General features: G+C 36.6%; 1 protein-coding gene across 1 annotated transcript in view; it reads left to right on the forward strand.

Moving 5' to 3' along the window:
• The window catches only part of LOC136981829 (G2/M phase-specific E3 ubiquitin-protein ligase-like), a 79648-nt gene that overhangs the window by 17661 nt on the left and 38585 nt on the right, over positions 1-23402 (forward strand). Inside the window, exons 3-4 of the mRNA XM_067278213.1 lie at positions 17268-17359; positions 19819-19920. Of these exons, the coding sequence (XP_067134314.1) occupies positions 17268-17359; positions 19819-19920 (194 nt within the window). The remainder of the gene's footprint in view (positions 1-17267; positions 17360-19818; positions 19921-23402) is intronic.

Below are 23402 nucleotides of genomic sequence, written 5' to 3' on the forward strand. Positions count from 1 at the left end.
ACAATAAGGGGATTGCAGACAAAACTGTTTAAGGAATAGATAGGAGAGTTCCTAGCCCATCAAGAGGGTCTGAACTTCGAGGAAAACCCAAAGCAGGACCCATACGAATAGCCCATCTGATGCGACGAAGGAAGCGCAAAAGAGGACAGTGACCTCTGTCAGACAGTTGTACCCATATCGACGGAACTTAGTTTAGTTCCCCACAGAACAATTAAGAAAAAGAAAATAGAAGGAGAGAAAAAAATTCCTCCTCTGTTCCCACATGGTCCAATAGAGTTCACGAAAGTCCGTGAAGACTTGATCAAAATCGAAGGAACTGGGGAACCCCAAAGCGATCTATTAACAGAGATCTTAAGTCTAGAAGAGACGCTAAACTTCCAATTAAGATTTAAATGAGATCTCATACCAGAAAAGCAATTAACTATCGAGTCATGCGAACGTCATGCGTTAGATTTTAGTCCTAGATTCTAAAATTTTATCTTAGAATTTAAGTTATATTAGATAAAATAGAGAAAAGTTTTGTTTCAATCTGTATACCTCATTCACACTCTGAGAAGAAACCAGTTAGAATGGAGCATCCATGGGTCAATAGAGTGACAGTCAACTACAAATTCACTCTCCCGTGATTTTCACTTCATTTACCTCGACGAGGGAGTCAACCAAGGTGTTAATGTCACAGGTATACAATGAAACTTTAGGAGCATCCTACTAACAAGAAGAGAAAACGGGAGATGAACGGACCTTCAACGTTCGAAATCGTGGGTGGCGCACCAATACTTTTCCATAACCTGGCCAACACAGCGAGACGTCGATTTTTTTCTTCCCGATTGTATAAACTTTTGAATTGTGTAGTAATTCGATACTCCAACAGAAGAAAGAACATTTTAACAAGTAAACAATCAGCATAGGCAATGAAACGTCGACTTCTGATCAAATGAACTTTTGAACTGTAATGTAATTTGATCTTTTGATTAGACATTTTTTTCTGTTATTTAATCTATTGTGTTTTAATTTTTGAAAGTTTGTTATTACTAAGATATAATAACATGTTTTGATGTAGATTTCGGAGAGAGAGAGAGAGAGAGAGAATTGAACTTTCTTACTACAGGGGATAATGGACTTCCCCTTTGCACTTTGCAAGTTAGTGTGAAAATCACATACAATTTCATTCAATTCTGACAATTTCTTGTTGTGCTAATTTTTATGGCAATGAGAATATTATTATATATAATATGCCTACAAATGCAATATATAATATTGGATTTGTAGACATTTTTATGCACTAAATACTGCTAAAAAAGGAAAAAAGGCTTTGTTTTGAGGTTAAAAATGGATTAATCCATTTTATGTTGTTTCTCATGGAAAAATTTGTTTCGATTTTAGAGAAAATTGGTTTTCGAACAATTTTTAGGAATGAATTAAGTTCAAAAACTGAGGTTTGACTATATTTAATTTTTAATTTAGAAAATTTTAAAAGAAAAGAATTCGCCTGAATCAGACTCGAACTGGCAACTATTATTTACCCTGTGGATGCATTGCTAGTTATGCTATACAGACTTTCGTACAATCTTCACATCCAGAATTATTAATGATTTAGATATAATCATACTGGTTACTTGTGGTACCAACTGGGGGAACTTACATGTCCAATTAATAGCCTCTGTGGCATTCAGCTGACTACTGCTTTACTCCAGCATGGTTTATATATATACCATGCTATACATATAGACAGGGCCGGATTTACATAAGGACATTTGGGGCAGGTCCCCAGGGCCCCCACAAAATAGGGGCTCCACAAAACTATGTTTAAACATAATTTTATTTTTTCTATTACTGCTAGTCTAGTATGGCCTAATCATGAGGGCCACAGGCAAAGAAAATCAAACTCGGGAAAAAACCTATGAAACATCAGAAAATTTCGGAAAAAAATTTTACATAGGTATTTTTCAATTAAATTAAAATAATTAGTTTTACACAATAAAATATATGTATTTTTACAATAACCTTATTTTTAAATGAAATTTACAACTTTCTAGTTGAAAGTACAGTATTTTGTGTAAATTTTCTAAATCATCAAATTTGCCTACTCTTAAAGGGGGCCCCACCAAATTTGTGCCCAGGGCCCCTGGATTGGTAAATCCGGCACTGCATATAGACATACATACACTCCTCAAAAGTGAAATTGCAACACCATGAAGGAATGCATGTAGCCACATGCACATTGCAGGATCAGTAGAGGTGATGGAGATATGCAAATGATTAAAAGAACAAGTAAAAATATGCAACAGTTACTTGTTTATTCAGTAATATGAATATGGCCCCCATGGGCAGCATACAGGCATATGGTAAAGCATACTATCAATGAGGCAATTAATGGTTGTCTGAGGTAGGCCTATCTCTTGCCAAGCTATGTCTACTGCAGTGCATGTGTTGTCTATGCTATGCAGCAATGGTTCCCAGTGCACCTCATGTTGGAAGCGGTCCCACAGGTGTTCAATGGGAGAGAGATCTGGCAAGCTGCTGGCCAGATGTGAATTCTGTTCAGGCTGGTGAGTTCACCATGTGGCATGTGGTTGGGCATTATCTTGTTGGACACTGTGTCAGGTGGGAAATAGTGGGAAATAGACTCAATTCAACAGGAGTCTATCCAACATGTTCTCCAGAACAAGAAGTATTCTAAGGCTGATGGTCTTTGTCACATGTTCTGTGTATATCTTGATCGTTCCTGCAATGCTTAGCTACATAGCCAAACTTTTGACATTTGTAGCATAGGGTCACTTCCTAATCCTTCAGCTATATACATTTACATTTACTAAAGAATTAAAAGGCCTCCACCAATAGGTATAGCCTTGGAAAAGGAAAGATGAAGAGTTATAGTAGAAGTGAGAAGAGTGAAGAGAAGAGAAAGGTAGATAGGAAAATGTGAAATATGACATCTCATAACCCCTGCCGAGTGCCATTTATTAAACACAAAAAAGTACAAATAGTCAAAATACAGTGGTATACAGTACAACTGCCTGTAGGCTGACTTGTCTTGGAGCTCAACAAACAAATATGTGCAAATATACAATTGATTGGGGCATAGACAAATCCTCCATGCCATGGGAGGGAACAAAAGAGAACAATCATACATACAAAAGACAGCCTGTAACCGAATGAAAAGACCCCTAATGGCTAATTTGCCAAAAGGCCCTCACACACACATACACATGAATGTACTGTACAGGTAACCCACGTATAACACAGCACATCTATAGCACGGATTCGCTCTAACACTGTTTGAGAATTGGAAACATCCCCATATAACACAGTGCTTTTATAGCACGAATTCACTCTAACACGGTTCAAGAATTGGGTAAAACCCTTGTACAAAATGAAATGTAATGAATTGCGACCCGAATACTAACCCTCTGGTTTTTACGTAAGTGTATTTTTTGTAATAAAAACTATTAAAAGCAAACTTTATCTAATTTGAAAATAGAGAAATCCCTGTACAATAGTTCAATAAACGTAATAAAGCTTTTAAGTGTGAAAGATACCTCATTTGACATTTTTCATTCAATTGCGTACATACTATCAGATTTTCCTGCATAATTTTCATGAACTATTAGTACTTAACTACAGTATGTAAATTTTTCTCCCACCTTCTATCCATACACGTGGTCCTTCTCGAAACTTGTTTCAGTGTTGCCAGATTTCGACGCTTCTGCTTTTGAAGATGCCAGATGTTTTTCCCTTATTCCATACTTGTTTTATTCAGTCACTGGTTTTTAGGCATTGAAACATGCCTCCGACCGTTGGGACAATCCACACCTTTACAAGTATACTTTAAGACTGTGTCTCATTTTTGGCTATGTAGATTAAAAATTTTTGGTTAATAGTGTTTAGTGATGACAAAGAAAACATTGTTTAATTTATATCATACTACTGATGTATCACTTCTTAAGAAAATGTTAATAAAGATATTTATCTTATTTATGAAAATATAATAGCATGTTTTTTTAATTTTTGGAACCTAACCCCCTTTTTCTTACTAGTTCTTTGTTTCGTATAACACAGATTCGCATAACATGGCAATTTTTTGGAACATAACTCCCATGTTATACGGGGGTTACCTGTACAACCATCCCCCATTCCTATGGATGGAACAAAAGAAAGTAACTGCTTGTAAAAAAAAAATAAAAAAAAAGCCCAACAGCTTGAAACCAGGCAAAATGGCCCTTAACAGCTACCTTGCCAAAGGGTCTGCACACAAACAAATGTGTGTGTACTCGTTACATCCCCTATCAAGGGGGAGAGAACCTCCATGGCCTTGGAGGGTACAAAAAATGCGAGCAACAAATTCTCCCATGAAGGGACCAGGACAATGACATTGTTCCTTCAGGTCTGGTGGTGCATGCCCAAAGGGTGGTTAAGACACCAACCACCTTAAGACAAAGAAAAAAGAATGGTGCCACAATTTATGCCCATTGACAAGCTTACCTTGCAACACCATGAGGTGCAAACAATATTAGGGGCAGCCAGAACCACATAGTCCCAGAGCAGACTTTCACAGATGCCAAACCTGAGTTGATTGTTACAGGAGGGTAGGTTACCTGGTGGACTTCAAGGTGTCTGTTGCCCTGATGAAGTTTCGAAAGCCTGGAGGGTCCTATGATTGGTAAAGAAATCTTTCATCTAGCAAGGCCAATGAAAGCCAATGTCAGCCAGGTTGCCTGCCAGAACCCTTCTTTCTGCTTTATATTTTGGACACAAGAAAATTATATGCTTTGTGTTCTGGTCCTCATCTGTAGAGCAGAGGCATTTTGTGTTCTCTTTATTAAGAAACCATTTCAGATATCCTGAAAAGTTTTCATGGCCCATTATGAATTGTGAGATGGTGAAGTTGGCTGGCAGAAGTTCGAAGTATGTCTGTCCGTAACACTCTGTAGAAACTTGAAAACGTGTTGGCCCTTATCCTCTGATTCTCATTGGTGTTGCCACAGTTGCATTATGGCATTATGGTGTTGTTTAGCTTGGTTTTAATGAGGCTTATTGGAAGAGTGCTTAGTGAGATGGGCATGTCTAACCTCGTGGCCCTTTTTGCCAACAGGTTTACCTGTTCATTTCTGCTAACTCCTGAATGTCCCTTAACCCAGTGAAAGTAAATCGTCGCTCCTTTGGAGTGTTTCAAGAAGGTTGATGATTCTTGAACAATATACAGTCTTGTTCGTAATTGTTTGAACTGAGCAAGTGCTGTTTTGCTGTTACTGAATATATTGATTGTCTTATTGTGTAGTCTTGGGTTGTCTTTTATGTAATAGAGAGCCCTGAGACTGGCCAGGCTCTCCACCTGGTTGTTTGAGTAATGTTTTTTTGAGTTTGTAATTAGCATGGAAGATGAATCTGTAGTACTTGTTACACACCACTACAGCACATCCCACACCTTCTGTTTACTTTGATCCATTGGTGAAGATTTTGTATCCACTGTTGCTATCTTCCCAACTCTTCTTAATTTCTGGGCATGGCTCTGCTGGATTTACGATGTTGCTCCTCTGTGCTGTGTTGAGGCCGTATTGTTGAATGTCCCTGATAAGGTTGCTTATTAATGGATGGTGGTTGGAAGTTTGCAAACCATCAGCTGGTTGTCTGAGAAGTTGATATATTCAGTGAATTTTTAAAACATGTAAGTCAAGAGGCAGTATGTTTGTAATTATCTGTAAACCATTTGAAGGGGTTGTCCCATAGGCCTTTGCAATGGGGATAAAGCTCATGCATTGTTTTGATAAAAGTTTCCTCTTGATAATCTGCTTAGTAGCTGCTTTTCCCCAGATCTCTGCCCTGTAAGAGACTGCTGGCTTGAAGGCACACCAGTAAATAATCCGGCTAGTGTTACAGTTGAATTCTCCCATGTATTCCGAGAAATGCACCTGAGGGAATGTGCACAGGTTGGACATGTCCACAGCCTTGCTGTGGACATGTCCAACATGTGGCTTCCAAGTTAACGTTTCATCAATGTTTATTCCCAGGTATTTATTGACTGTGCTGTATTTTATACATGTGGCCAGAAAGTTTGATTGCAGGCCTATTAACCAGAGGGTGAAGTTGTGGAAATGTGATACAGGCACATTTTACATGGATTTACAAGTAGTTTTTTTTCTTTTTTAGTCCATTGGTTTATCTTACTAAGAAGTTTTTTCATTTGAACCTGCAGAACTTCTTGATTTTTATAGATAGACAGCGTCATTTTTACGATAATCTCATGTGTATTAAATGCATGTTGGATCGTTCTCAATTATTGCACGCTGGAGATGTTCTATCATTTGAATCTCAAAAGCATTCTATTTTTCATCACATTTTATTTTCAAAACCATCAAAGAACCTGACGAAGATCTTGGAGGAGAATCAAAAACATTAGTTGGTTATTAATTTTCGTCTTGGGTACCGGAAACTTATATGCCATAAGAACTACTGTGTTGCGAATCCAAGGATATCTATCGTGGTATCTCTCAGAGGGGTGTCTTACTTTGAAAATATATTTGTACAATGCCAGCCACAAGATGGGCCCTGACCTTGACCTTGTGGGCACCCTCTGTTTATCTTTTTGATGATGCTGCTGGTTCCAGTCATGATGCTGGCTTTCCTTTCTGATAGGAAACTTCTATAAAACCCATATATTCCTGGGACATTTAATTTCTTCCAGAGCCATGCCACCATGCGTGGTCGAAGGCTCCTCGAAAGTCAATTGCCATGGCCAGCATGTGTTTGTTATTTGTTTTTGCATTGTCAATGATTCGCATTGATTTTGCATCTGTTATAGAGCAGTTATGGTGCTCCTGTGTTTGCAGAAACCATGTTGGTTGTTATGTAGAACACCTGATTTCTCCATTACAAATTCCAGCCTTTTTGAAAGTAGTGTGTTCAGGATTTTGCCAAGTATTGGTAACAGTGAGATTGGATGGTAATCTTTTGATGTTGAAGGATGCCCTGACTGTGTTTTAGGTATAAGTTTTATCTCTGCATGCTTCCATGTTTTGGGGAAATATTGCAATTCTAGACATTTATTGTAGATAACAACCATAGATGATGGTACAGCTCTAAATGTGTGCTTAGCAATGTTACCTGTTATGTCATCTGGGCCTAGGGCCTTCCTCCAGTTAATTTCCTGGAAAAGCTTAGTTATTTCACTAGGACTGAAGTTAGTGTCCAATTCTGTCTTCAGAGCTAGTGAGCACATCTCTCTCACAGTTGCATGATAGTGTTTGCATGTTTCTGTCTGGTCTGTAGGAAAGAGCTCAAACAGTAGATAATCGTAAGTCTCTGTAATTGTCTTTGTAAAGTTTCTATCCCCTTTTCTTACTGTGGTTTGCACCTGGGAATGCTTATACTTATTGAAAACCATTTTAAAAGGTTTACTCATGGATTTTGGTTGCCACTAGTTTTGCAGAAGTCCTTCCATGAATTGGTTCTGCTGTTACTGATGAGTGTCTTATACTTTTTCTGTGCTCTACTATACTCCTTGTGGAGGGTTTCCCTCCGTGTAGGATCTGAAGTTTTCTGATAGGCCCTTTTCTTTTTTGTCACATTCTGTCTTGATTTTTGTAACTCAATATTTCACTATGGCACTTTGCTATTATGGTCTTTAATGATGGTTACTCTTGTGTAGGCCTGATGTAGGACATCATTAAGTTCTTCTATTTCTTCTATTAGTATGTCTAAATCTTCCTTGGTTTTCAGTCCAATGAATGGTCTTGGTTTCCAGGTTTCTTGGATGATGTGTCCGTATAGTTCCCATTTTGTTTGCTTTTTCTCAGTCACGTTAGCAGGCTGGATAGTATGTGCAATTTCTGCTCTGATATAATGGTGGTCACTCACTGTGACCTAGTCAATGGTGTAACAAGTGCCAATGTTTCCTAAGAGGGAGCTGCTGCTGAGGCAAACATCAATCCAGCTTTTCCCAGTTGTTGAAAAGTATGTAGGGAGGTCACTGGTGTTCAATGAGTATAGTTGCTGATCTTCCAAAAACTCTCATACTGCCTGGCCTCTGGGGACCTCCCTGGGAGCAAACCTTAGCATTAAAGTCCCCAGCTATATGTTTGTCTGTGGAATTTGCCTAATTGTCTCAGCAAGGTTATCCAAGAGAGTCTCGATATCCTCGTAAGATAGACAGAGATAATGTAACAATGAAAGTCCCCAACCTCAATTTGAATGGTACACTGGTGCCAGTTGCTATAATTCGGTACGAATTGGGCGTTAATGTGACAATTTGCTATGACCACAGCAGTTAAAGTTTGACCTGGATGATGGGGGTAAATGACTTTATAATTCTCCAGTAGTGCTGGTTTATCTTGAGAGGTATACGGCTCTTGTAATAATAATATCAATTTTCTTCTGCTGGATTTTGGTTAGTAACTGTGACATAGTGGCCTTGCACTTTGCAAATTGATTTGAAGTATGGTAAGGTTATGGCCGGAGTACAATTGTTGATTGAACTGTGATGACTGCAGGATGGTTGTGTGGTAGGGTCAGTATTTAGACTGTTATTTGCTTTAGTCCCCATAATTTGTTTGCATGATTACAGCTGTTTTTATTTTTTGTAAAACCAGGCACCTTTCCTGAAAGGCATTGTGACTTGAATTGTACCTCTTACCACCTTGAAGTTTTTATTAGTTTCCTGGGAATTCACACATGATGGCTCTTGTTTTTGTTTTTGCATTCGGCATAGCTGTGTTCATTTGTGCAGTGGCTACACTACTGTTGATTCTGACACTCCCGTGTGGAATGGTTGTAACCACTGCACTTAAAGCATCTAACTATGTGAACAAATACTAATCTGGAACCTGTTACTGGTATAATTTGCATGAAAAAGCCTTCCTTTCATAAACGTTTTTGAACTTTTAAGATAGTTCTTCTTCAGGCAAAGAAATTCCTTTGGAATGCTTCGAAAAATGAAACATGGATACTTAAACAAAAAACTGAATATTCGCATAATGGAACTCGTTGTGATGGGCATGCGCATTCATGCACGGATGTTGATATTTAATGATTGCCATTTATAAGGGAAAGCTACGCTAGAGAAGGATTAAGCTCATCTTTCCAATTTATACATGTAGTCACACAGTTAGATGCACTCAATCGGCCATTACAACCCTGGCAAGGTATATATATACAAATAACTCTCTAAACCCAATAACATTAAGCCAATACATCACCAACTGCCATAAATAATCGGGCTAACTTTTGGATATATATGATTAAAGATTATAAATAAATTTGGCACTTGAGTTAGGCGTTAGGTGCTATCTCTTATTAAAATTAATAATTATAATAATTTAAATAATTTAGATTAAACTGGAAGAAAGATTATTTGTATATATGTGTCTTGCCGGGGTTGCGATGGCAGACTGAGTGCCTTGAGTTGATGTTTCTGGCCGTGGGCATGGAGATGTCCCCAGTCAGCACCGTAATAGCCGTCGATGGTTATGTCTTTGGCTTATATATGCTGGAAGAAGAGATCGGACCAAAGGTCCAGGTAGCGTAACTGATAACACACACCGCATGGTAAGTGGGAGTTGCGGGTTCGAGTCCCACTTCGGGCCGATTCTCGCTTTGGGCCGATTCTTTTTTTCCAGTTTAATCTAAATTATTTAAATTATTATAATTATTAATTTTAATAAGAGATGGTGCCCAACGCTTACCTCAAGTGCCAAATTTATTTATAATCTTTAATTGTATATATCCAAAAGTTAGCTCGATTATTTATGGTAGTTGGTGATGTATTGGCTTAATATTATCAGGTTTAGTGAGTGTTTATTTGTAAGGTTCCTTCACAAGAATAAGATCAAAATCTTTTAATTTTGTTGTTAAGGAGGAAAGTGGTGCGACCGAAGGGTCAGAGTCTCTTTGACCCCTTGTCAGGATGTGACACCACCGAGTCTGTCAAGACTCGGAAATCGCGACGCAGAGTTCTTATGTTACGCGAGCGGTTGCGAGTGAGCGGGTATGTTCGCTGAGGAGGTGGAGGTAGGAGAACCGAGGAAGTGAGTCACTCGGGACACTGGCTAAGTAACAAGAATAACTTTAATAAAAATGTAGAAAAATTTACAGCACGATGCATAGCTCATAAGAACGTATTCCGAGATACACAAAGAGAGAGAGTTTACAAACGATTCGCGAGTTGATAAATACCTTGGTTACGGAGATGTAAGAGTCTCTGAGCCGTTGGGTATCCATGATTCGAGACGGTACGTTCCTCAGAGGTTCCCAATCCACAGAATAAACAGTCCACAATATAAATCATTCTGCACGGTACTATTTTCACGGTGTTAATTCCCGGTCTTCTAGGTGGAGTAACGCTTCGGAAGTAGATCGGAGGGTTGCGGGGTCTGCGAGGGCTAACCAAACGACGTCTGACTGGATTTGTCATCGTTCCCTCGTATTATTTTTCCACTTGGGTTTTTTCCATGAGGTCAGAATCTTGTTGTTAAGGGTCGGGTGTCCAATACGTGAATTACTTCTGAAAGTTCCGGGTGACATACGTCCTAACTAGATGGATCATCCTCAACGAGGAAGCAAGTTTGTGGGAAATAATTTTTATGGGTTTTCAACAGATCTTTTGATAAAATGGAGGGACAAAATCGAAAAAATTTTTGGTTGAACACCTTCGTCCCTTCGTCCGTCACAGTGGTGTTGATGCCATGCCCAAGATTGATTTGCAGGATGTTAAAATTGAAAGTGTTATCTGGATCCATAGTCGGTTTTGGATATGATGCGTTTCAGCATTTTTGGGTAGAGAGAGCAGGAATGGTCACTTGCGTTGTGATGCATTTGTGCTTTCTTTTTTACAGTTATTAATGTTGGATTCTGTTCTTTATTAGGACATGTCTTAAATGTGTGCTTGCCGCAGCACTGGCTGCAGACTGGCTTTTCCTGATTACAATGGCTACTGGGGTGACCATATCTACAACACTTAAAACATTGTAGCACTGGGTAGAAATCACAAACATAGCAGCACGACCATTGGATGTTTATCTTAGAAAACCTAATTAAAGGCCTGCCCGACAAGCAAAAAGAGTACTATAGGTGGATGGCCATGCTCAGAATCAAAGAGGCTAAGGAACCCTCTGAAGTGACGGAGTTAAGAAACAAACTACGGCGCACAACCAGGTAGATGCGGCTTAACAACGTAACTTTGATCAGAGCAGATAAGTCTAAGTCATTAGTGCTTATGAAGCGTACCACTTATGAGTGAAATCTAATCGAATACCTTAATCTCACACAATGCAACAAGGTGGCAGATGATATGGTAGACAAACTACAATTTAAGGTCAAGAGACTAGCCCGTTCAAAGCTAATTAAACGCCTGGAATTGGGTAACATTGTTGTTGATTCCCCCGACACCCCCAGGCTCTTTGCATTTGCCAAGACCCATAAACAAGGTCGGCAACTACGATCGGTGGTGGATAAAGCCAGAGCCCCTATTCGTAAACTTGAGAGGGGAGCACACACATTAATAGCCCCCCTATTGGATGGCTACTTGTACTACATCGCTAACTCGGTGGACCTCATTTCTATCCTTAAGGATCTTCCCTCTCCTTCAAGATTTATCACTGTTTTGGATTTTAAATCTTTATACCCATTACTGGAGCTCCCCCCAGCCTTTTGCACTCTCAGGGACCTTCTCCTTGGAATTGTAGGAGACCGCACTTTGCACAAACAAGTGCTGGAGATGGCCCACATGTTGTGGTATAACTCTTTTTTTCATGTTCAATGGAGCTGTTTACGCGCAAAAAAGAGGAGTGCCTATGGGGACCCCAGTGGCGGGAGACTTATGCGAGATGGTCATCAGACAATTGGAACAAAAGGTCCTATCGCACTATCTTCCTGACATCATCTTGTACAAGAGGTATATTGACGACATAATCATACTATGGAGAAATGTACCTGATGTGTCGGCAGGAACAGTTTTTTTTTCTGTAAAAGAGGTTAATAACAACCCTTACGGCTTGACAGTAGAATTGGAACAAGCTGACAACATGGGGGTCCACTTCTTAGATCTAAACATCTGCATTGAAGGACTGTCTATACAAACTTCGGTCTACCGTAAACCTGGTACGCCCTCCCTTTACATCTCGGTTGGGTCGTGTGACCCATTCCAATACAAGTCCGCCGCTTTCAACACGCTAATTAAGAGGGCGTTTTCGCATTCGTCCACTCCAGCAGCACTGGCCATCGAATTGGAGCACATCAGACAAGTAGCGACCATCCACGGGTATCACAAGCTTATTAATAAATTAGTTAACCATCACCGTCGCACAGCACGTATCTCCGACATCCGCTCATGTCTCGGCAATCAACCTGAGGATGAGACACGGATCCCCGTCACATATAATCCGTACATGGCGTCGTTATATAAGAGGATTACCCACAAGCGCCGCATTAAGATCACATACAGAAGATGCCCCACTATATTGGACATCCTCCGTAACGGGAAGGATTCTCCCGACCCCAACAGACTTCCGGGCGTCTACTCCATACCTCTTAAGGATCACAGGTTTGATAGAAACCTTGTTTATATCGGCTCAACCAAGAGATCCTTGGGAATCAGAATACGTGAGCACAATGCGGATATTCTCCATGGGAGAAATTCTACGGCTCTCTCTACTTACGCAACCGATCCGGACATCGAAGCGGCCCTCAACCAAGCCAGACTTATCATCACAACGCCTCACTCTGAACACCTGAGATGGTTGGAGGCTATCTCCATCTACAAACACAGCCGCGCCACCACCTGCATAAACTATAAAGAAGAACTCAATTTATCTACTGCCTGGCAGGCCCTCATCGACACGGACCTTTAATCGCCTTCCACTCGCACCGAATGCGCATGTCTAATCAACCGGCTGCAACGTGATGCATTCGATTCCGGTTTAAAATATAATTCATTCCATTATTCGATCTCCGTTACTCGTTTTTTACCGTCTGAAGAAGAACTACCAAGTTCGAAAACGTTTACGACGATCTTTCGTTCTGTATCCAACACCGGTAGAGCTTCTTGAAAGTGTGGTTTGTCTTACCCATATCGAGCAGATTTTTACAAAGGGTAGAGGAGACCACAGCAACTTAGTTAGTAAAGTTGGTGTCTTTTTTGCCAGTTTTAAATTTTACTTGGAATTGGTCTTGAAATTTTACCATTTCCATGTTTGAGTTTAGGAAATTATTTTAGGTGTAAATGCATTCAATTAGTTCCTCTTTAGATAATGATGCTGGGACTGCAGAGACAATAATGTTGGGCAGATGTTTACATGGGATTTTAGTGCTGAGTTCTGGTAGGGTTTCTTTGATAGTACAGAACGAAAGGGGTTTGAGTTCTCCAGGGTTTCAACATCGGTGGGTTTATTTAATTCAATGGCAAGCCCATTGTTTTGGATGCTCTTCACTATCTGGATAACAATCTTTAATGCTGAAGGGTTGATTTTATGCTCCAACAACTTTTTGGTAGCCTGGCTACTATCAGAGTTTGCACCAAAAACAAGCAGAACATTGTCTGCACAGGAAATAGTGTGGTTGGGGCCATGTGAATGGACGTTGGCCTGTTGGAGATGACAACATTGCGGTAAGAAGTTGCCATAGCACCAGGCAAGTGTAGGTGGGTCTTTTCCTTGATGCTGGAGAGTTTCTCCAGAACAGCATTTTGTTTGTTTATCAGAGATTGGTTATTTTCCCCAATGATGATCAAATCAAGTTTCCTGTTTATCTCAGAAAACTTAGCATCATTCTCATATATGTTCACATGTATAGGAGAAAGGACATCAATGAGCTGGACTTTGCATTCCAGTAAGTGCCACCATTTTATTTTTTCTGCTCCAGTGATTTGAGGTTACTTTGGGCCCCAAATGTCCAGTTTGAAATCCATGATGAGAGGCTGAAGTTGGGGGTGATTGTTTTTGATTCATTTTTACATCTTTCACTAGCTTCAGCTTTTGTTTTCTGGCAAGCAGATAGTTGATTTGGATGTGACCACTGGCATAAGTGATAAGGTAGGCTGGTCTTTTTTTAAAAAACACAAATTCATATGTTTTGTCCACGATATGGTTTCCATCATCATTGCAAATGCTGAACTCATTTTCTCCATGGTACTGGTTGACCATGGAGAAAATGGTCAATGATGATGATTCAACAGGACTGTTGAGTTACCTCATAATATCAGATTCTTCAGGGCTGACAGTTCATAGGTAAGCATCCAGTCCCTCTCCAAATTCATCCTTTTCATCTGCAGGGCATCCTGTTTGGGGGCATAGCATGTAACAACTTGGAGGATGGTTGCACCAGACAATTTTGATGGCCTTGAGTCAATCTGACATTTGGTGCACCTTGACTATGTTAATAATTAATGCTCACTACAAACGTTAACCAGTGCATAATACCACTAAGTGATGAATAACCCTTATAACCCTTTGTGGATTTTTCTTCAGGTTTACTTAATTCCAAAAATAAGCTCGATCTTCACAAATCATTCATAAATATAAATTCAAACTAAATAAAGGTGGAAAAAAGCCAAGTGGTTGTTATTAACACGAATTTGTGTTTGATACTTCGATAAATTCAAACATAAAATCAAGCATTAAGATGAAGAATTCAAATAAAGTGAACTTATGCACATGCACTCCCGTGTCAACTTTAAATATGATGGAACACTAAATATTGTTGGGAATTTTTAGAAGGGTCTAAAAATATGTTCGATATTCTTCAAAAATGCAAAAATCTGCATTTAAAATAGTACAGTAGAACCCAAGTTCTTCAAGGTAAGCCTTAACTCTGTGGGGGGAATTTCCAAAAATCCCTTCTTAATGTGCATTCTCATAGCACATCCTATTGAAACATAGTCATAATCACAAAAAAAAACACATCTAAAATAGTACAGTCAAAGCTGAGTTCTTCAGGTTAATACTTAATCCTTTCCCTCTCCCCTCTCCCCTGCAGGGGGGAATTTTGAAAAATCCCTTATTAGTGTACTTTCTCATAACTGTATACTGAATTTCAATATTTAATTCCTAACCGTTTGGGCTCTTCACTTGTTATTATTATTATTATCATTATCAACCCATCTCAATTATAAGATTGGCATGAGTTTCTGTCTGTGTTTGTGGGTTTTACCAAAAGCAAAGATTTTGGAATATTAGGATTCTTCTATTGCTCTGTCCAATTCGAAATGTCTGGCAAAGCTTTGTATGCATGAATATTATTACTCTGGCCTGAGCTTGTCTATGTAGTTGTCTTGTATGCTACTATGTTTTCACAATATACTGGTTAAAATGCTTTTGTCTCTCATCAGGACCATTGACTTGTTCTTGTCCATCTTTAGAACAACTACATTGTTTTGTAAAATCTAATTGGGTTTATTCAAAGATGAGAGCCATCATTTTGAAATTAATTTAGAAAATTTAATAAGTGTGCATTTATAAGTTTGATGTATAGAAATCTATGATATGCTTGTATGCCATATGCGATGTCAAATTGAACCTTGCATGTTTATATGCATGTCACATCTATTTTCTTTTTCTCATATATAGTTATGATAAGCAATCAAAAAGTTTTTTTCTCAAATAGGAAATGTGACAGAAGTATGACACTTGCCCTACTGTTTCACCCATTTTTGTGAAGTTTGAGGGTGCCACAGTATTGTGATGGGATTCACAGATTTGCCACTAGGGAGCAGATTGTATAGAAAAGTGTCATCATAGTGACTACAGAACACAGAACTATTATTTGGTTCTTGAATTTGCAAGGAAAAGAAGCAAAACAAAATTTACAAGGAGATGCAGCAAGTGTAAGGAAATTACTACCTGGCTTATGGTGTTGTGAAAAAGTGGAAGCATGAATTTCTGTGGTTGTGTCAGCTTGTAGGACAACTCATGCAATGGATAGCCATCATCTGCTTGGTATGATGAGATAGCATCAAAAGTGGAGGAGCTGATGCTTGCAGACAGGCAAATCACCATTGATAGTATAGTGCACAGATTTTGCTTTACTCAAGGATCAGTTTGCAATATATTGCATATTGCATAAAGATCTGCACTTGTTCACAATGTCAGAATGGTGGATTCTAAAAATGCTGACTCTTTTCCAAATGCAGGCACAATTTTGAGCTCTGTTACTTTAATCCAGATGATTTTTTGACCATCTGATAACTATGGACAAATGGTGAGTTTATCTATTTGATCCAGAAACCAAACAGAGGAGCTAACAGTGGAAGCACTCCATCACTGCTACTGAAAAAGACCAAAGTGCAACTGTCATCTGCCCTGGTGCTGCTGTCAGTTTTTTGGGATTCTCAAGGCATTATCTTAAGCAACTATTTGAACATGGGATAGATTATCACTAGTGAATGTTATAGTTCACTTCTTGCTATGTGAGGATCTGAAGAAAAAAAAGATGAGGAACATTGTGAAAGGGTTAATGTTGTTACACAATAATGCTTTTTTTTAGGTAGTCAAATTCACCACCAAATATGCTTGTCAGTATGGATATGAAATTTTGCTGCTTCCACCTTATTAGTCAGATCTTGCACCATCAGACTTCTTCCTTTTCTGAGAAATGATGAAATCTCTCTGTGGATGCTATTTTTCTTCTGAAGAACTTGTTTCCAAAGTGGAAGAATGGTATTCATCACAAAACATTGAGTTCTATTCTAGTGACCTCCTACAAGTAATCCATCAATGGGAAAATCTGAGACTTTGCAATGCAGCTACTTGGAAAAGGAATAAGCTACATGCCAAATTTAAACTTGCTTCACCTACATGTTCTATATGAGGCATGAAACCTTTGATCATCCCATGTAATGTAGTATTATTTATTTGTAATAAATATGTAATACTTATACTTATTAACTTGATTGTGTTTTTTTTTTTTTGCATTAAAGCATATAGTAATATGTTTGTTTTTAAATGTTGGTGTATCAATTTTTTTTCTGCAGCATACATCATTTGCCTATGGCACCAAGTATGCTTGCACCAGCCCCGTTTACAATGCAGATGCATTATCAATTACACAAGCTGGACTTCCATTTGATCTTTACAATTAGATCTGTTAATTTAAGTGATAAAATCATACAAATCATATAATTTGGCATTTTAATGATTTTATTAGTAATGTTTGAACTTTGTTTTATATTTTATAATTTCATTTAGAAATTCAGCGTAATATTACTAATATTGAATTGTAATAAATGAAATTTGTTAACAATTTTTGAATAACTACTAAAGATTTTTTCATTTTATAAATTTCAGAATGTATGCTTTGTATGAGCAGTTATGAAAATGATTTGCAATATGGAGAAATGAAAACTTTAAATGATATAACTGTTCATTACTATTGTTTGGTATGTATATATTCTATAAAACAATATATAAATAAAAATATGAAATGATGTATTTTAGTTTTTTGAGAAATATGCAAAAACTATTTAATTTGAAAACTATAATTGTTTTCAAATTAAATGGTTTATACAGTAGGGTCTTGTTTTATGCAAGATATGCCATCTAGAAAAATATGTGGTTTCATATTTTTGCAGATGGCAAATGGTTAAGTTGCCCCACTTTTTATCATACTGAATCATGTTTCTCCAGCTTCTGACATACCAAACATGGAGAACTATTGAATGCTACTCACTATGATTAATACTTTGGTTTGCATGTACAGTTGAACCTGTCTATCTTGATGTAGAGATTCCTACACAGTAAACAGTAATAGGTTAAATTGGAGGTATGATATTTTATTAATACCATAGCAAGTACAGTACATAAAATTGATGTAATTCATATAAATAAAAATTTTTGACTTATCTTAACAGAAATAGTTTGTCAATAGTTTTTGATGTCCGACTTTCTTCAACCAATAAGACACAAGCCAAACTAGTAGCCAAGAGAAAGGCAGTGTTAATTGCAACTATGAGGGGTGTTTAAATGAAAAGGTACGAAATGACACTGTGGGTATAATTGAAGTCTTTATTCAAAGTAATCACCAGAAGCCTGAGCACAACTATCCCACTGTTTAATGAGCCAAAGGATTCTCTGTTTCCAGAATTCCTGTGGCTGTGACAAGAGCCAGTCCTCCACTGTGTCCTTCAGTTTGTCATCCGAGTTGAAGCACTTCCCTTTGAGATGTTTTTGAGCAGACCAAACAGATGGAAGTTGCACGGTGACATGTCCGGCTGTAGGGTGGATGCTTAAGCTGCTGCCACTTGAACTTGGCCATTGCACTTTGTGTGACTCTGGAGACGTGTGGATGCATGTTATCGTGGAGAAGAATCACTCCCTATGTGAGCAGCCCAGGCTGTTTGCTCTTGATGGACTTGCGTAGGCTACTGAGTGTCTCACAGTACACATCACTGTTAATGGTTTTTCCGTGCTTGAGGAATTCGATGAGTATTGGGCCTCAGATGGAACATACAACTGCCAGCTTCTCTCCTGCATCATGTGCAGGTGCATGCACATGATGCACACCACACTGGACACTACATTTGCTTCCCTAGATGTCTCACTACAGTATCCCAAAGTGGCATATTTCCATTTCAACTGGTTTGGTTGTGATGACTTTTGTACCTTTTCATTTGAACACCCCTTGAATATATTATATTGCAAGAGTTGTTTTTCAATTAGATTTTATGCCATCAAAATGTAGTCACTGAGCTTTGAATTTGTAATTGACATTTCAGTCTATAATTTGAAATATAGATGAAAAGAGAAAATCATTCCAGAGAAAATCATTTGAGATAAACATGGAAAATATATTGAATTTAGGCTGAAAATGCAGGGAAAAAATAAATTTTGAGGTAAAGAGGTTTTCAAGATGTTTGAGATAGACAGATCAACTAGTTTCCTTACTATGTTATATGAACATTTTGCTTTATACATGAAGAAACATTGCACTAAATGTTATTCATTATAGTAAAAACATACCTAAGTAAAATGTTTTATACATACTTTAACACTTTTTTGTTAATTGTAAATGATTATACAAGTGTTTAGGCAATTATCTGGGGCTACTAATTTACATGGAATTTTGTTTAAAACAGTACCTGCTTAACATGGAACCCCTGTCTAAAACAAGACCATACTTTTGTCAAAATGTAAAAAACTTCAAATTAAAACTCAAATAGTGTAATTTCTTGAATAATAAAAAATTAGTTTAAAATTGATATTTTAATTAATATTCATACAGTGGAACCTAGTTAACTCAAATTGGTCAGGAAGAAAAAATTTGGACTTTGAGTTAAAAAGTTTTAAGTTATGGTGGTTTGGCAAAAGATCAAGATTTTGTGCATTGGTTTACTGTTGATCCTTAATAAACTATCCATATGATATTTCTGTGGATCTTATTACATAGAATCTTTGTGTCAATGTTGGTGTTGTTTGGAAACTCAAAAAACTTAATGTATGAAAACATTTATCTAAACCTTTAACTTCCAGTAACAAAAATTTTTTATGTAAAAAATTTCTGAAGAACATTTTTGACTTTAACGAAGGTCTGCCTCAGGTAATCAATAATATTCCAAAATTGGAATGCACAGAACAAAAATTTTTTTTTGAAATATCATTGATGACCTGAGACAGACCTTGGTTAAAGTCAAAAACATTCATCAGAAACTTTTTACATTAAAAATTTTTGTTACTGGAAGTTAAAGGTTTAGTTAAATGTGTTTACAGATTAAGTTTTTTGAGTTTCCAGACAACAATTACTTTTACAATACTTTTATATGATATCAGTTGTAAATATTTATTAGCAAAGACATATAAGTTATAAATTTATAGTTAATCTATTATATTCTATTTACTTAAGCTTTTGGCAACAGATATTGAACAACATGGAGATGATGATGAAGGAATTTTGGGTTTTTTGCCACATGACATTCACAAAGTAATAAAAAAAGGAAGGAGAACTGTAAGTGTTTTAAAATATTATTAATAATAAAGTACAGGTATCCCTCATACCACACAGTTTTGCTCTAGCACAGTTTGAAAATTGGGGATATCCCCATACAACACTATTTCCAGTTTCACCTAACACTGTTTTGGAAATCTTTCATACAAAATTTCACAATTTTTAAGTGTAAACTTTGTTTTTCGATATTTTTTAAAAATTCAAGTAAGCATGCGTATTGTCTCAAATTTACTCGTGGATTTTAGAATATTGAAATTTTCAAATTATTTTGTGCTTTTTGTCAGGTTTACTTTAATGAAACTGATAGTGCAATTTTTCTTCCTTGTCCTAACTTTACTATCAACCAGGTGTTGGTTTTATTGTTGCTTTCAGACATTAGCCATTAAGACTGTCAGTGTTTTCTTTTTATACATTAATCTTCATATTTATTAAACTTTATTTAAACATTTTTAGGTAAGTGATATTAAACTATTTTTAACCATGGACATTACCTACAAATGATTACTTCATTTATAAAAATAACGAAGGAAATCAGCTGTATCTCAGTACTTGAAAAATTCAGCATTTGTACACAAATTCTGGAAAAAAGTTACTCAGTACGCAACTGAACAATGCAATCTGCTAGAACAAATTTTCGATTAATAATATATTTTTATTTTGTCATTCATAAAAATTTTTTACGATAAAAATAAAAAATATGAAAATGTTGCTGATAGACCTACTTCTGATCAATATCAACAAAAAAGCTGATATGATGATGATATTTTGTAAAAAGAAAACACTCTCATTTAACTAAAATTAATATTAATGCATAATACAGTATTTTATTGTGATTGTTAGTTAACTATTGATTGGAAATAAATTATTGATTTCTTTAATAAACATCTTTCCCTTAGTATACTTTAGATTGCTATATACTTTAGAATAGTATACTTTTGCTTAACTGCTGTAATGTAGTCCTTTGTTTTGTATAGCATGGATTCACAACACTGCACTTTTTCAGAATGTAACTATCAAGGGATACCTGTAGTTTATAAATTTTCCTTTACAAAAAGTTATTTGTTAATTAAGAATTGTTTGAATTAAAAGTTATCAATTTTTCATTTAGTATACAGTATTATTCTTCCCACAAATTTTTACTGGATAGGAGGAATGGAGTAATAGCTGGATTTACATATAATGTATAATCAGTTTATAAAAGCTGATGTCTTCTGATCTTCAGACAGTTTTTCTAGTTCGTTCTATTCATATATATATTTGTCCCATGATGTCTGTTTCCTCCATTATTTTTCATATACCTTCTTCCCAAGACTTGGTCTTTAGTTCTTATTTTTTATGGTTTGGTTTCATGGTTATTTTTGGCAACTTGTATCCTCAAATAGTTACACCATATTAAGTATCTTCTTATTTTATCAATAATCAGTTCCTTTATGTTCATCACTTCTTTAATTTAATTTTTTATTTTGTATATGAATAATAAGTTTATCTATGTAAAGATTTTCAACTATGTTTAGCCAGCTTCCTTTCATCTGTTTTTGATATTTCCTACATTTTGGCTCCATATAATACACAATATGCTTCTCATAATATTCCATTTTCCTTTATAGATTTTGTCATTCTACCAGATTTCGTTCAGCCTCTTAAACTGCTTGTTTCTTGTTTACTATTGCTCGGTTGTCTCTTTCATCTTGACTTAATTCGACACCTGAATATTTTTAATAGCCATAGTTGTACTGTAAGTTGTTCATTTTCTATTTTTATACCAGTGTCTATAGTGCCCTCATACAGATAGTTCACTTTTTTTTCATATTCGTAGATAATCCATACACAAACTATATTGAAATGTGTTTGAAAGAGATTATGCAGAAGTTAATTAACCATATAGACAAAGCTGCTGCAAAGAGGGTAATTGACAAATCTGTTGTTGATTTGATATCTTCACTACTATGTTTATTGTTTCTTGTTGAAGTTTAGCAATAAACCAATAAACTGTTTATTAGCTTAACAAGAATGTTATTTTCTGGCTTAAAACACAATTTAACAAATAAAAAAAATTCTATTTTCATGCAAAGTTTATTTTCTGAAAATGTAGAATATCCAGAATAACATCTATTATACAGGGAGAGTTTTTTTTATTTTGAGACAATGAAATATCTTAATTGGATCTCATTATTTCGGAAAAAGGTTCAGACATAAGTTGTAGGGTATTGAAGGGACCTTGGTGACCTTGACCTTCAAGGTCATTTGAAGGTCAAATCTGTTTTTTTTTAATGGGAATACATATTTTTGACCTGGGCAATGGAAAGAGTTGGAAATTTCACAATCAGATATACCCTTGACCTTAAGGTCTAGGTCAAAGGTGAAGATTATTTTAAGATTAAAATTAAAAGTGTTTCCTAATGGGAAACCATAGGTTTTATTACTGGAATAGACAGGGAGGTAAAATTTACATTTTTTCACAATCTTATTACTTTGACCTTTATAAGCATTTACTACTTTTAGCACTACCCAGGAGTACATGGACATAGTTTCTTGCTCTCTTTGAGGTGCTTATTTTCAGTGAGTCCCCTTGCCTCTCACTATTGGGGTGCTTGTTTTCAGTGAGTCATTTTACTTCTCATCATTGCTTGAGATATTGGTTTTGGGGAAAAATTTTATAACAAATGTTCAAAATAATGCCCTTCCACTTCAATGCATTTGTTTAGCTACGCTTGAGATGACCTTTAGAGCTCAAATTCAGGGTACTCAAGGTCATGGCTGATTGTGAAATTTCCTGTTCTTTCCATTGCTGATCAAAAATATGTATTCCCATAGAAAAAAACAGACTTGACCTTCAAATGGCCTTGACTGAAAGGTCAATGTCACATCCAAGGTCACCATTTGATTGCTCCTTCAAAACCCTACAACAGAGGTGGGCAAGCAAGAGTTCAGTGGGAGCCGAAATGTAGGTTTTGCAAAATGCATGGGAGCCGCAGTTCTGTATCGTCATGGCAGTTAGTATGGTAAGGCAGGGAAGGATAGGGTGTCTTTCATCCGGATCGAGAACTTGTTTTAAAAGAATAGATTTGAAATGTCAATTTAATTTATTGCACCAACTTGGAAATAAATTACTAAATATTACATATATATAATTACATATTTTCATAAAATTGTGGAAATAAAATTGTAAAAATAATAATAATAAGCAGAAATTAACACTTTCAGCAAGAACCACATGTAACTCAAAAAGAGCTGCATTTGCCCATGTCTGCCCTACAACTTTTGTCTAAACCTTTTTCCAAAATAATGAGATCCAATTAAGATATTTCATTATCTCAAGATAAAAAACTCACTCTGTATGTATTATTGAAATTATGTTAGAATTCCAAGATGAATGGTAGTATGGTTGATAGCAATTTGATCCTAGAGGGAGGCATTAGGTGCCATGAGATGGCACCTAATGCCTGTATTGAATTTAATAATTTAATAATAATTATTATGTT

This window comes from Centruroides vittatus, unplaced genomic scaffold (genome assembly GCF_030686945.1).
Source record: "Centruroides vittatus isolate TY-2023 unplaced genomic scaffold, ASM3068694v2 contig_796, whole genome shotgun sequence".
Lineage (NCBI taxonomy): Eukaryota > Metazoa > Arthropoda > Arachnida > Scorpiones > Buthidae > Centruroides > Centruroides vittatus.